The sequence below is a fragment of the Ornithodoros turicata genome, chromosome 9 (genome assembly GCF_037126465.1).
Source record: "Ornithodoros turicata isolate Travis chromosome 9, ASM3712646v1, whole genome shotgun sequence".
In the NCBI taxonomy this organism is placed as follows: domain Eukaryota; kingdom Metazoa; phylum Arthropoda; class Arachnida; order Ixodida; family Argasidae; genus Ornithodoros; species Ornithodoros turicata.
In genome coordinates this window covers 8154044-8168168 of record NC_088209.1, presented here as the reverse complement: position 1 = coordinate 8168168, position 14125 = coordinate 8154044, and the positions used below count along the sequence as shown (strand labels likewise).

Here is a 14125-nt window from a genome sequence, read left to right as displayed (position 1 = left end):
CCGTGTCACCTCCCAGTCTCGGCGTGGAAGGCGATCATCCTAACCACTATGCCACGGGAGCTGGTCAGGCATTTTTCAATTTTCCAAAATATTCAGCGACATTATTTGTGGCTCCCATTGTTCTGTTAATCCAGAACTTGAAAAGTTCAGCGTCCACATATTCTGGCAACATCGCTCACTATGGGCCACATGTAAAGAGGAAATGTTCTTGACAACAAAGGGACAAAGAAAACAGTGGCTGCGTGTGTGTGTGTGTGTGTGTAGGATGTACGAAATAAGCAGAAACAAAAACAGCCGAGCAAGCAGTCGTACCACCAAATGCTAGTGCATGTTTATTACAGTGCACCCGTCAAGACTCAACCTAGCTGAGCAATGACACGCGCACAGTTTAGTAGCACGTAACTCATTTCGTCGAGTCCCTCGGGAATTTTTGAACATCCAATGTCAACCAATCCGTTAATCAATTAGTCATAGCCGAAACACTGCGCACAACAGGGTGCTTTTAACGTAACGTGTATGAACAATAAAAACAGAAGCCAACCGTAACATCAGCATGTTGCGGAGAAAGCCAAGCGCAAGAAAAGAGAGCCCGCTCTCATTTCCATTGCGTGGCCTTTCTCGTTTATACATGTACAAGAGAAAATTCGAAGCACACGGGCAAACAGTCGAGCCCTTGACAAGCTTGCAGAGGGTGTCATTCTTTGACAGCCCTATGCAGTCCTCCTCGTTCCAGTGCAAACCTGCGCAATAACGTGCAGCAAATGTAAGGACCCCCAAACGATCGTACACGAAAAGAACTACTGCAGAGCAGCTGAGAATAGCACAGTACAAGCACATTTTTCCCACAAAGTTAAGAAAAAAAATGTGTTGCCCCCTTTTTGATGGCAAAAACCACAGGGCATCGATGCCTTACTTGTATCATGCAAATTAACTCTGCAGCCTGCTCCCCACAAAACAGTCTAAACGAGCTTCTTAAAATTCAGGAACAGAATGGAATTCGTGCTTTATGCAATGGCGCTTCTTTTTTACCTTTCGTGCACAAAATGTACATAGTTAGTTGGAAAGACAAGTGTGTTGATTCCATTTGGCTGCCACAGCAGCCCCTTCACGTGTGTTCAAACCGTCATAATATGTGGGCTCTTTCTAGAGCAGGCACCCACACGTTAACGTGAGGGGGAGATGACAGACCCAAATATGCTCATCTTGTGGTCACGACTCCCACCAGTGTCCGGGAGAGCTCAGCTTTGCAGGTTGTGGCGTCGACGCAAAGCTGCTGCGTCGCAGGAGCGTAAAAATTCAATTTAATCGCATACGTACCAAAAACATTCCCACATACACACGTGATGACAAAACAACCGTCTCGAAGGGGAGGGGGAGGGCGAACTGTAGTGGCGCATAGCCTTCACAAATGTGCCGCTTTAAGAATACAACCACATCCATTCGTTCGAGAAGAGAAAAATACAAAAAAAAAAAAAAAACAACAACCCTTAGTTACAACCAGCAGCACAAGCATTCTCAAATGAGCATTCTGGAAAAGCATTCCTTATACATATATAAATACGTACAATATCTCGCGTGTTCAGAGTCTTTTTTTCGAGGTGCGGCATTAATTTCCAGAAGGGACACACGCTGCCCCTGGTTATAAAAGACGATGACCGCAGCCACGTGCCAAACGCCTCTTGAATGACCGTGTGAACAAAACCTCATACACGCAGCCATATTTTGATGACAGGGTGCGTAAATGCAGATACATTGCTTTAGAATACATTTCATGAGTACCGCCGGTAACACTGCATCCACACGGGGGAACCGGCGTTCCTTCACCAGTTCGGGGGGAAACGGACGTGAACCGAGCCAACAGAGTGCACATAAGATTTCTGTCAACAGTACTCTGGACTAAGTGAACAAATATAAACAGTACTCCCTCGTAATCTGTGCTAAAGAGAGCGCGTATCCTCGAATGATGACGATGGTGCTTCAACAGCTCTAAAATGCTCAGAGAGAGAGAGATATACGCAGAAATAAATTAGGCAACTTGCTGCGACTGGTAGCACTAACTGGTAAGTGTTCAGTGGGGTCTAATAATAATATATTTATTTTGTGTCTCGAAGCCAAAAACAGGCCCACCTAACTTGGTATTTGCGTGGGGGGGGGACTGAATATTTTAATTTCTAAATCTACTAATAAATAAGTACAATGTTAAGCATGTTATTTACAAGTGGCATAAGAAAAGTTTCAACAGTTATCTCAATGTCGCAACTTGTACGGGGCATACCTCGTTGACTCTAATGGGAGGACATCAGCTCGGCTTTGCCAGAAAAACTAGAAGACATGACATTTGCAAGCTGCACTCTATTCTGCTCAAATGGTCCCATTCAAAGCAAATTCTGCAATAAATTTTGCAGAAATCAAGCTTTGGCAGAAATTACGAGGGAATCCTGCAATAGGTTTATAGTAAGCAGTTGCACTCTTAAAAACAGTACCTGTCACATGACACACTCCTAGCCAACCAATCGTCCTCTTCCATAATTTGTTGAAAACTGGAGGCACGTGCCCTTTTCGGACGCTCGTGCAGGTATGCTGTGTGCCACAAAAAGGCACGCGCTCATCACAAATCAGGAGTGATAACGATGTCACTCTGTGCAATGATTGGCCCTCGGCGTGTCATGTGGCCAAGTTCAGCTTTAGGATTCTGCGTGAAAGCAAACACTGTAATTTGCGCGGCAGGGAAATAACAGGCTACATCGAGAGCACAGTTGAAGTTAAGGGATGCACGTGTACGCGAGGTTCCCGTTGAGAGATTTTTTTTGTTCAGCTGGAACCGGCTTTGACAGTCGCAGCCGTGCCAAGCGCCGGTATCCCATCCTCGCCAATGAAGAGCTGCAGTCCAGTGCCAGAGTCTTCGGCCGAATCATCCTCGAGGTTTGTGGCTCGGAGCAGGTCTTCAATGAGCTGATCCGCGTTGACCCTTGTGGAGTCCATGCGGTGTTCTTCAGTTATCTGCTTCTGCATAGGGTATCGAGAGACATGTAAAATGTGGAGGAGTGCAAATATTGAAATTCTCTAATACGAATCAAACAGGGATATCTGCAAAATTTCCCTTCGAATATCGAATCGAATTTAGAATGCCACACCATAGGGTAAAGATTTCTAAGAGTAACAGTTAAAGGGGTACGGAGGGCCATCCAAAAAATGTTCAGATTAAGACGTCCGATGGAAGTGTGTGTGTCATTTTACCGAATAGCGCGACAGGTTTGGATGCGTGCAATTTGTTTCCCAGAAAAAACTTTGCATAAACGTGGCTCCGCGCGTTCACCCTTAATTCGCCACTCCGGGTATAATGAGAAGCAGAAGTATGATGCCACATCATCGATGATGTTACAGGGGCAACTCGTTCTGGTTTGCCGGTCAGCGGGGGTCAGCGCCCTGTCCCGTGGCCGCCGTAAACCGGTTTTTGCCAGTTCCCTCGGAGAATTGGGGATAGGAGGAGCGGCCGAATCGTGACCGAGCCAGGAGCAATGCTTTTTCAGAACCCCGAACAGCTGAGCAGCAGACGACAGAGGAGTCCTGAGAGCCCCTGTAGTGTCAACGCGAGGTCACAGGCAGATCACAGGCTGGGACTGCACTCCACTGCCACTGCGCACGGTCGCTTTTTTGTGGTGTGCTTCAAATTCAAATTCTGCAATAATTGTGAGTCTATGGGGTGAATTAATTCTTATGGTGCATACACGCACATGTGCTGTTCTCATAAGGCAAACGAAAAACCGTAGAAACTTGGCACTCCAAGAAAAAAAAAAAACGCTTTATGGACACTGAACACTAGTGTCGGCATCGTAAGTGCTGACGAAACAGACAGACAGGTTGGAGGTGAAGGGTAATGGAAGCAATGTCATGTTCAGAATGTGGCATGGTTAGCAGCCCCCCCTTCTGCTCTGTTAACTCTTCTGCAAAGGGTTGGGTTCCGGGCTTTCTCCACTACATCTATTACAACAACAAAAAATAGAAAAAAAAAGAGAAAAGCTCAGACGAACATGTGTCTGCCGCCTACATGAGAGACCACGTGGCATATGCAGGGCATATGGCAGGGCAGTGCATGTTGTGAAGGAAGAAGGGATTTTGTAGGATATTTTACCAGCAATGCACAGCAGTGGTGCGCATCCAAGGCACAAGGGGTTTGACTTAGGGAGGCAGACTCCTCACCTTCCTCAATGTATGTCATCACAGAGCGAGTAATTTTGGGGGAAGCTACCGGAAAAATGAGATGAACCCTTCTTCAAGCGAACACTAGCTCCCAGAATGTAACCGGCCATAAAGGACGCCGCAAGTGCCTTACATGGTTCCTGCAGGAAAAAGACGCGGAAAGTCTGCACAAGGCGAGGTGCGATCATGATGTAAGAGCCAAATCAAGTGTTCTTTCAATGGGTATTCAGACGAGTGATCACCGGGCCTTGCTTCCCTCTTGGAACACTTTCGTCTCTGTGCAGTGATAATACGCCCATAAACGCAGCTGACCTTAACCTGTGCCCTGCTTATTCCATCCACGTTCCGTTCAGAGTCGCCTCGCCTCTTCTTGTATCATATCACAAGTCGTAAGCAGACTTTTGACCCGCATGGCTCACACAGTCTCCTTCAATTTAGCTTCAATCGCTGGATAATGTCCTGCCCTCGGTCGTTTGAAGCCAGGGCACGTCCTGCTGCACATGAAGAGACCGTCGCACTGTTTTCTCCATTCTTGGATTACGCAGCCCAGTTGTTGTTGGCTTCGACGAACAGGATAACATGTGCTTATATGCGTGCTTATACACGTGTTTATATAGAACATCAGTTCTTTCATGTTCAATGTGCTTATATGACGCAGGAAACAAACGTCGTACCCTGTCCATTGGACATTGGGTCTTTCTTCGTGGCGTGAGGAGAGAGGGCGTGAGGATAAGTACAAACCCCTTTGTTTCTTAATAGATGATGATGAAAATTAGCACAGGTCCCCTCAAAATTAATTAACCAGAAATAAATATAATGATATATCAAGTTTTTTTTTTTTTGCAATTTCTGAAAGAACTGCAGCGTTTGAAAAATGTGATAGAAGAACTTGGAGTGTAGTCCTTACGGTATTGTTGAGGTCGTGACATTTTTTGTTTTTTTCCATTTTCACAACAACAATTTTTTGTTTTTTATTTTTTCTGCATGTAGTCGTTACTGATGCATGTGGCATAGAAATGTATGACATACCATAAATTATGCTGATTTACCTAATAAGAATGTCGCGACCTCTAGGAAGGTTGTGAGTGTAGAATACACACCGCTTCAAAATTTGGGGGGGGGGGGGGGGGCGTGGAGCTCCAAGGTAATTTGTGAAAACTGTGCGTTCTTTAGTCATAGGTCGTCATGATTATTCTCAGATGTCATATGAACCTCTCAACACCCACACAGCTCACAGCGTTTGTCTCCAGGTAGAGAGGTGGAGGAGAAGGTTACAAGCCTTGCCACCCCTGGGCCTGACTTTTTAGGGTTATACCCGATTACGCCAGATATATATTCTTTCTGAGATATATAGATAAATTCAGAGCAAATTATTGCCTACCACACCAGCCTAACACATCTGCCCTGCAGTATAGGGATCTGCCCAAGAAAGGCACACAGTACTGGTTGCTTGGACGTGCGTAATGAAAAAAAAAGGCTCACATGTAGCAAATTCTGAACTTTACTGGTAGGCCTCTTCCGATCTGGTGGCTTGAGGGAACCTGGAAACGTATCGCTGTAGCCAGAGCCAGAGCTAAGGTTTCTGAAATAAGAACAGATGTTCAAGCCACGTAAACGGTTTGCACATTGTTTATTTGTACATATCCCATACCAGAAAAACAAAAAAGAGTATTCAAGTCATAGAGGTGGCTGGGCAATGCCAACATAGCAATAAAGTAATGAATGTTACTTCTAAATTCATGCCAAACGGATCTATTTCCACACGTTGTCAGAATACGCTTAGGGCCTTGTGTTTTCAGGTTTCACGTTGTCGGAAAATAGCCATTTTTTTTAGGGGCCGCTAAGCGGGGTTAGCAGGGGATAAGATTTTCGATTGACAGAAGATACATAGGGCCTGACTTTTTCGGGTTTTATTTTTGGCCAAATTCGGGGGGTAAATATCGGGTGATATTTTTCATTTGAAAATTCGGGTGTATTCGGGTTAAATCCCGTTACGGCATATTCTGTCGTTAGGAATTCGGGTTTATTCGGGTGATTTTTTTTTGTTTAATAAAAATTTGTCTTAACATGGAACTAATGTTTAGCAATGTTATCAAACTTTATTTTAATGCACGCTTACGAGTGTGCCACGCGACCCGGACGTTTTCGGGTAGATTCGGGTTAAACCCAAATTTTACAGATTTCGTTCGGGGGGTAAATATCGGGCGGATACGGGTTTAACCCTAAAAAGTCAGGCCCTAAAGATACAGAACAGCTGTGCCGAGTATCGAAGGCTTAGAGTTCTCCAGTGCCCGTATTGGTGGCTGAATTGGTGCCTTGCCAAGTTCCTTTTTGGGTTTATTCTGGTCTTACCCAAAGTGAGGATGATGCAAATCAGGGGTAAAAATGTGTTTTACATACTGGATTTTACCGTTAAACACAAGGCACTAATTACTAGTGCTCAGGTCCCCTTCAAATCCGTGTACGCGATGGAGGGAGGGAAACTGGAGCCGGTCCTTCATGTACTGGAGAAGGGCCCCTTGATAACGCAGGTGGGCTGCATCTTTGAATGAGTGGCTGACAAAAAGGTTGGCGGGGCAGTATCACTTGCTGTGCTGTGAATGGGAAGATTTTTTCGCCGAAACACTAATTAAACTCCAGTAATTTGCCATGCAGTACTGTTCTCTACAGTCCAGGTCGTGCTCAAGGGATGGCATATGAGATGAACTGTCACATGCCCAGAAGGTGGGAACTTGTACAGTCGAGCCCGTTCATTACGATCTTCGATAGAACGATAACTCCGATATTGCCGATCGAATTGATGATTCCCATCAGCTCTCCCACTGAACTACATAGACGAAAAACGTCGATATAACGATCGCAGCGAAAACGGTTGCTCGCATATAGCAATCGGAATTCTCGCAGCGGCCGGCGAAATATGTAAAAATTAGAAAGCAAGACTGCACCATTTCACTGAAAACAAATCACACTGGCATTTTCAAGAGCCTTCGCCTTCGTGAGCGCTAAAGTGAGAATGCGGTGCATTTATCCGCGCATGACTGCCGGGGATTAGATGCGTGCGTTGGAATGGCGTGCGACTTCGAAAGGGCGGAAGAAGTATTGAACGTTGTTCCCTCTCCTCATCCTTTCTTGTTCTGCTGCGTGCTTGCTACGATGGCGTCCACGGTTCCGAGACGCTTTTTGATGAGGAAAGACGCGTGGCTGGACCCTAAGTTGCATGCGCTCTACGGGTTTCGCCATTGTAAACCGGTGCCATTGTAAACCCGTTCTGGTGCAAAACCGTGTTGTGAAGTACCGTGGCTTCGAAAACGTGTATTGGCAGACAGGTGCGTGTCGCCACCAAAACACGCGTCGACGGATTACCCGTGGCGGAGGCGCATTCTGATGGACCACGCAGTCTCGATCGTGAGAACGATGATGACTACGGCATTGGATGACGAACAATGGATGAGGTCGTCGATCTCAAAAGGTGCGGCACCTCCCACGATATCGGCGGTTATGTTATCAAAGGCTTTCAACACATAGCTGCATCATTTTAGAGCTAGATAAAATGCTTCTGCGCTCACAACAAACGCGCATGTTCAGCGGCGTTCTACTTGTGGAGATCTGCTTCGTTTACGCAAACCCGAGCGGCAATTTCTCGAAAGCTCGTTTCTAACGATACTCCGATATAATGATCAGATTTCGTGTTCCCGTCAATATAGTTATAAACGGTCTTATTACAGGTTATAACGGGCTTATAAACAGGCTTATCGTTATGAACGGGGTTATAAACAAGCGATGGTATTGTTACCACAAAGATGGTACAGTCGGATACTGAATAGCATAAATTCGCTTAATTTCAAAAGCCTGCAATCAGAATATTCAAGGTGACTTCTACAAAATAATCTATACGAGTCTGCTTCACTGCACAAGCACGCAAGAATGTGCCGAGGTGAATTCCAGCTAAAGTAGTACTATCCCTTTACATATCCATCGGTGCATTCACCACAACGAGCATTGCCGCTGCGGCCGCATCAATGAATAACAACGACAACAACTCTATTGCAAGATGATGAATGGGGAGTTTCATCGCCAGGGGCGATACTCTACCCATTGCTTGTGGTGATGCGGGGAATGAAATAATGAGCCCCTCCACAATAAGGATCGAAGTCCTGTGGTATCCAGAAAGGTGAAGAGAGCTCTGAGGGCAGAGCGTTGTTGGGATGGATGTGGCCATAGAGCAAGCAATTTTGTGAAAGAGAGGGGGTGGGAGTCTGGCTCGTTAAGGGATCCGGAGAGTGCAGTTCGGGAAGGCTGAATCAATGAAAGCCTCATTGCTGCCACTGTTTTCACCTCTTTCTAATGTTGCCTGTGCCGAAGGCGACGACAATGCTAGAGCTGCTGAAGCATCAAACGGCGGCATCATGTTAAGTCTCGAACGTTGATGAATTTGCATATTCGCCTCTACTAAGAGCATCGGTCGCGGTAAAATCGGTATCTGCACCTGAAGAGGAGGTCGACATTTTAGTATTTCCAATACTCAACTATATACCTGTAGTCGAAGACACGCATATTGAACGATAAGCCGTGAGCTCTTCTCGTAACGTGTCTAAAGCGAAGTGGCGAAGTTGGGTCATTTCGCAAGTCGGCTCTGCCTTCCCGCACATGTGAGCTGCACTTCCATGCATGTGTCCTGTTGCAAACTCATTTTGTAAAGGCAGTGCAAAATATCGGGCACGGAAGAACACTGTTTTGCTGTATTTCTGCCACTCAGGATACAGTAAATGTAAAAAAAAAAAAAAAAACATGCAGGTTTTAAGCAAGATGAGTACAAATATTCGAGCAAGCACGTCACCTGAGGATTCGACGACGTGACATTGCGAGAACTTGCGAGCAACTGCACAAATAGTGCTCGCAAAAATCACCATAAACTCTCACTTTCGTAGAAAAAGGGAGCTTAAAACAACACTTAGCATCTGGATGTCATGCGGTAGTATTCTGACGTGAGTACCTTAGAGCTTTTTTGTTCGTCCAGCTGTTGGATATATGCCTACCTTTCAATGGCTGGCCCCTTTGTGCATGTATAGAACACGACGTTTTTTTAGGGTGGGACGTAGTCGCAAATTTTCAGGGTGAAAATTGGGCCTTATGCTTAAAGCAGTAATGCAGGGCAAAAGATACGTGAAAGAGCAGAGTTTCTCGCAATGAAAACTGCTGCGTGTTTCACTGAATTGAACACACAAGGCTCTAAAGAGGGCATATTTAGTATAACTAAAGAACGGAGAGGTGTACAGGGTCGGACACACATAAGCGTATCACGGGAGCGCACGACCTGCAAGTATGCCAGCGCCGCGCAACGGATGCTCCTGGGTTTGAGACCTCGCGCCTAGCGAACATTCGCCACCTCTCGGTTAGGTCCGTCATTGCTCTCGTGGCGCCGGCGGGCGGGGCGACCCACCTGCTGTTGATATTCAATCTCTGCTGACGATGTTTTGATCAGTGCATGGCGCGACGTAATCTTTGTCTTATCGGAATCGAGAAGAAAAGTGAAACAGGCCCATGTCGTGGCATACTTGCATTTATTGTAATGTATAGTTACCTGTTCGTTTGCGAAGGATGCATCGTATGTCATCACATCCGTCTGTTTCACTTTCCTTCTTGATCCCGATAAGACGGTGATGTCGTAAAAGATTACACCGCGCCACGCACTCATCAAAACATCGTCAGCAGAGATTGAATAGCAACAGCAGGTGGGTCTCCCCGCCCGCCGGCGCCACGAGAGCAATGACGGACCCAACCGAGAGGTGGCGAATGTTCGCAGGGCGCGAGGTCTCAAACCCAGGAGCATCCGTTGCGCGGCGCTGGCATACTTGCAGGTCATGCGCTCCCGCGATACGCTTATGTGTGTCCGACCCTGTACCCGTATGCTACACCCTGGAAATCTCCTCGAGCATACCTGATGTGTCCTGAATCTGAGCTGCCCTGCCTGGAATGGGAGGGCAGACTTCCATAGCCAGAACCCCTTGACTGCTGGCTTGTGTAACTGGAGTTCCTAGAGTGGCACTGCTCAAAGTCGAGGCCGCCTCCCTCTTCCTTCTTCCCATCTCCATCACCGCTACTCCCATCTGCACACAAGACATACATAGTGACGTAAATTTAAAAATAAAATGTAGGAAAACTTTCGATCCTCGCATGCGAGCTTGTTACTTCCGGAGCTGAGTAAGCAATTTTATTACGTTCGCATTAATCGTAGTCTTTATTGTCATTCCTCATGTTGTCACATGCCTTGGTTGGTTAGGTGTCCATTGCTTCATCGCACTGTGTCCACATTTCTCATACACGGCAGTACAATAACTGAAGTGTATGATTAAGAAGCAAAAAATGTTCCAAAAGCCGGGATTCATCACGAGTTGGCGTAGTATACCTTTTTTGCACTCCTGCATGATTGAGGCCCCCTAGAATTCTGGAACCTAGAGTTCACTGCAGAATACTTCCGTTTGGCACGGAATTTTGTGGAATCTCTTATTTTGCTCGAAATTTTGCGGAAGTCCGTAGTTTGAAGGACGTGACCTTCAAACGTCTCGACTCGCACATTTTGCACCATCACATAATTTTGCACACCTCTAGCTGAGTACTAAAAATGACAAGAAAACAAAAAGTCAAATAATTTGTGCACCCACGTCTTCACACGCGGACATCTGGCACACTCATCTCTGAGTCCGTGGCGAATGCAAGACCGTCAGTGTTACCAAAGTTATTGTGGTGCTTCTGTTTCATATGCGCACACTTTCGGGTGATGGTCTATGCATGGAAATGATAATACTGTCACTCTAACTACAAAACGCAGAATACAATGCTGGACAAACACGCTACGACAAACTTTTTGGTATCCGTGTATTCACACGAGCGACATTCCCACAGAAGCGGAAGACGCTTAAAGCGTCGTAGCTTTCCGCTGTATCACGTGAGCGCGAGAGCTCAACGTTGTGTCTTCACGTGTGCTGCTAACCGTGGGGAATATCTTGCTACGCAGCCACAAGGTATTCCGTAGCAGACGACAGGAAAACATGCTGACAGTGTCGTCTGCTAAATGCGCCAGTATGCCACGCCCGGTATTCTGCACCGTGTGAATGCTCAACATAACACGGGTCGGAACTTGGGCTCTGTGAGCAGTGTCTTCTCGTTTTGTTCCACTAGAATATTCCGCGAGGATGTCGCTAGTGTGAATACACGGTATAACATGACAAAACAGGCTTTCTGTTGTCGACTGCAACTAATGGCGTCTTCCGGCAGAGTTTCGACATATTCCACCGGGGCGGTAGTAGGCCTCCCAACCGTCGACGGTAGCGCGGTATTTGGATACTTCCTTCGCAGTGTCAATATCGTCTCTGCTGAAAGCCTGTATAACTGGCATACTAATATTTTGAAATTTTGCGTCGTCTGAATATCGTATCGAACGTTCCTGCGCAATTTGCACACCTTCAAGTTTTGAGACTTTTTTTTGTGGGGGGGGGGGGGGGGGGGGGGGGGGGAAATACAGTAATACGGTAATTGGGCTTTGAAACGGAATGAGGGTGATTGCTCGGAATTTAGCATCTACTGCGATCGGTATTTTTCAATTCCTGTAAGCTCAATACAGAAGCCGACACTGAAGATTTTTGTTTAAGTTTAATTTGTACAAGCTTTCGCGTGGAGGTCCACGCTTCCTCAGGTACAAAGTGAAGTGGTGACACACACAAGTATATATAGTATAGACATATACACGACTAAACACACTGCTGTACAAAGAAAGGGAAGAGGAAAGGAGATATGGTGCCAACTGTCTGTGGCCAACACACAGACATGTGGCACCATATCTCCTTTCCTCTTCCTTTTCTTTGTACAGCAGTGTGTTTAGTCGTGTATATGTCTATACTATATATACTTGTGTGTGTCACCACTTCACTTTGTACCTGAGGAAGCGTGGACCTCCACGCGAAAGCTTGTACAAATTAAACTTAAACAAAAATCTTCAGTGTCGGCTTCTGTATTTTGTTTATGAGATCTACAGGACTTGACTCCCCTCTTCGTATACGCTTCCTGTAAGCTCCAAAAGATCTTTCAGCAGGTATAAAATGACCGTAGGCAACAGACGGCATTCACTGTTCGATTGTTAGAGGAAAACGCAAGATATTATGTAAATGCTTAGCCACAACAGTGCTTTGAATCTAAGTTTATAAAATATTTTTCTGCTGCCACATTATCTAAGAAAATAAAAGCGTTCCCCATTTCAAGCAGCCGTCGACTCCTTGCCGCGGAAAAGCACGAAATCTTGAATTTGCAGCGGCAGAAAACCGGGTGGCCTTATAGCATTATATGTATCATTGTCCATCATTTACTATCTTCAAGTGATGCTCCCTGAGCGTGAAAACAACATGCCACACTCATTGAGTATCTTACGCGTAGCAGCCCGTTCCTAACATCGTGACTCGAGCTGCGCATTTGACTCCCAATTCACTTGCAAGTAAAAACGCCCCAGTCTGCTCGATACACAGATTTATTTTCCACTGTCCCGAGCAAGCAGAGAGGGAAGTGAAGGAGGGGAAGGGAAGGGAGGGCAAAGGTAGATTGCACTTCGAATTAAAACGTAAGCAATTACCTCCTGGTCCCACAATGGTGGGTCGCTGTGTCCGAGGCAAGCTGCCAAAACCGCTACTGCTGCTCGCTATGCTGCTGCCGCTGTAGTCGTCACCCTTGGGAACTGCCACGTGGAGCTCTGGAGCTTCGTTCGGTAGAGGTGGCGGCAGCGTAGACGGTCTAGAGGTACACGTCACCGTATCAGTATGCGCCTGTACACTCACTTATAAACGGGGCCTGACTTTTTCGGGTTTTATTTTTGGCCAAATTCGGGGGGGGGGGGGAAATATCGGGTGATATTTTTCATTTGAAAATTCGGGTGTATTCGGGTTAAATCCCGTTACGGCATATTCTGTCGTCAGGAATTCGGGTGATTTTTTTTTTAAATAAAAATTTGTCTTAACATGGAACTAATGTTTAGCAATGTGATAAATCTTTATTTTAATGCACGCTTACGAGTGTGCCACGCGACCCGGATGTTTTCGGGTAGATTTGGGTTAAACCCGAATTTTACAGATTTCATTCGGGGGGTAAATATCGGGCGGATACGGGTTTAACCCTAAAAAGTCAGGCCCTACTTATAAACAGGGCCCGAATTTTTCGGGTTTTATTTTCCAGCAAAATCAGGGGGGTAAATGTCGGGCTATGTTTCGCTTCAATAATTCGGGTGTCATCGGGTTGAACCGAACCTGATTCAACCTAATTCTGGTTGAATCGGGCTGGGGCAGGCTTAAATCTTTGGTTTACTCGTCAGAACACACATGACGCACAAGTAGACACAGTGCATCAATATTTAGTCTATGCATCTTAAAGGCAGGCATTTTGACAGTTTGTATTAGTGTATTCATGCAATTATAAACACAGTTTCCAAAGTTGTGTGTGTTAACTGTGATGACTTCGGTCTCCCCAGGTCCAGCAGTTTTCGGGGAAATACCGGGTTAAACCCTTTTCTTCCCGATTTGAATCGGGATGTAAATATCGGGCATAATCGAGTATAACCCTAAAAAAATCAGGACTTACTCATAAATATCTAGAATGTTTATGAGAGTCTCTTCACCTCCCTTTGTCCTCTTTTCTCAAACAGTTTTCAACCATAACCCCGTTTCGGCAATCTCCATTTGTCAGTTCCATATACGTAGTAGAATCTGTTGTCGTTGCAACTGTTTTCGAGCCTTTTCCCTTTCTGACTTCAGAGCTGCATTTCCAACGATATGCTCATACCAGTTACACAATGAAAACAATTATCATTAGAGCCTCAAGTTTTAGGGTTTTACCCGATTCTTCCCAGAAATTGCACCCCGAAGTGAAGGTTGCCTCGTTAGGGTGA

At 45.8% G+C, this 14125-nt stretch overlaps 1 protein-coding gene across 1 annotated transcript in view; it reads right to left on the bottom strand.

Annotated features, from left to right (window-relative positions):
- Positions 1-299: 299 nt before the first annotated feature.
- Positions 300-14125, bottom strand: part of LOC135368085 (early estrogen-induced gene 1 protein-like) — a 38358-nt gene continuing 24532 nt past the window's right edge. The window contains exons 4-7 of the mRNA XM_064601160.1: positions 12821-12978; positions 10139-10307; positions 5683-5782; positions 300-3006 (exon numbers count right to left, since the gene is read on the bottom strand). Coding sequence (XP_064457230.1) covers positions 2812-3006; positions 5683-5782; positions 10139-10307; positions 12821-12978 — 622 coding nt within the window. The 3' untranslated portion in view covers positions 300-2811. The remainder of the gene's footprint in view (positions 3007-5682; positions 5783-10138; positions 10308-12820; positions 12979-14125) is intronic.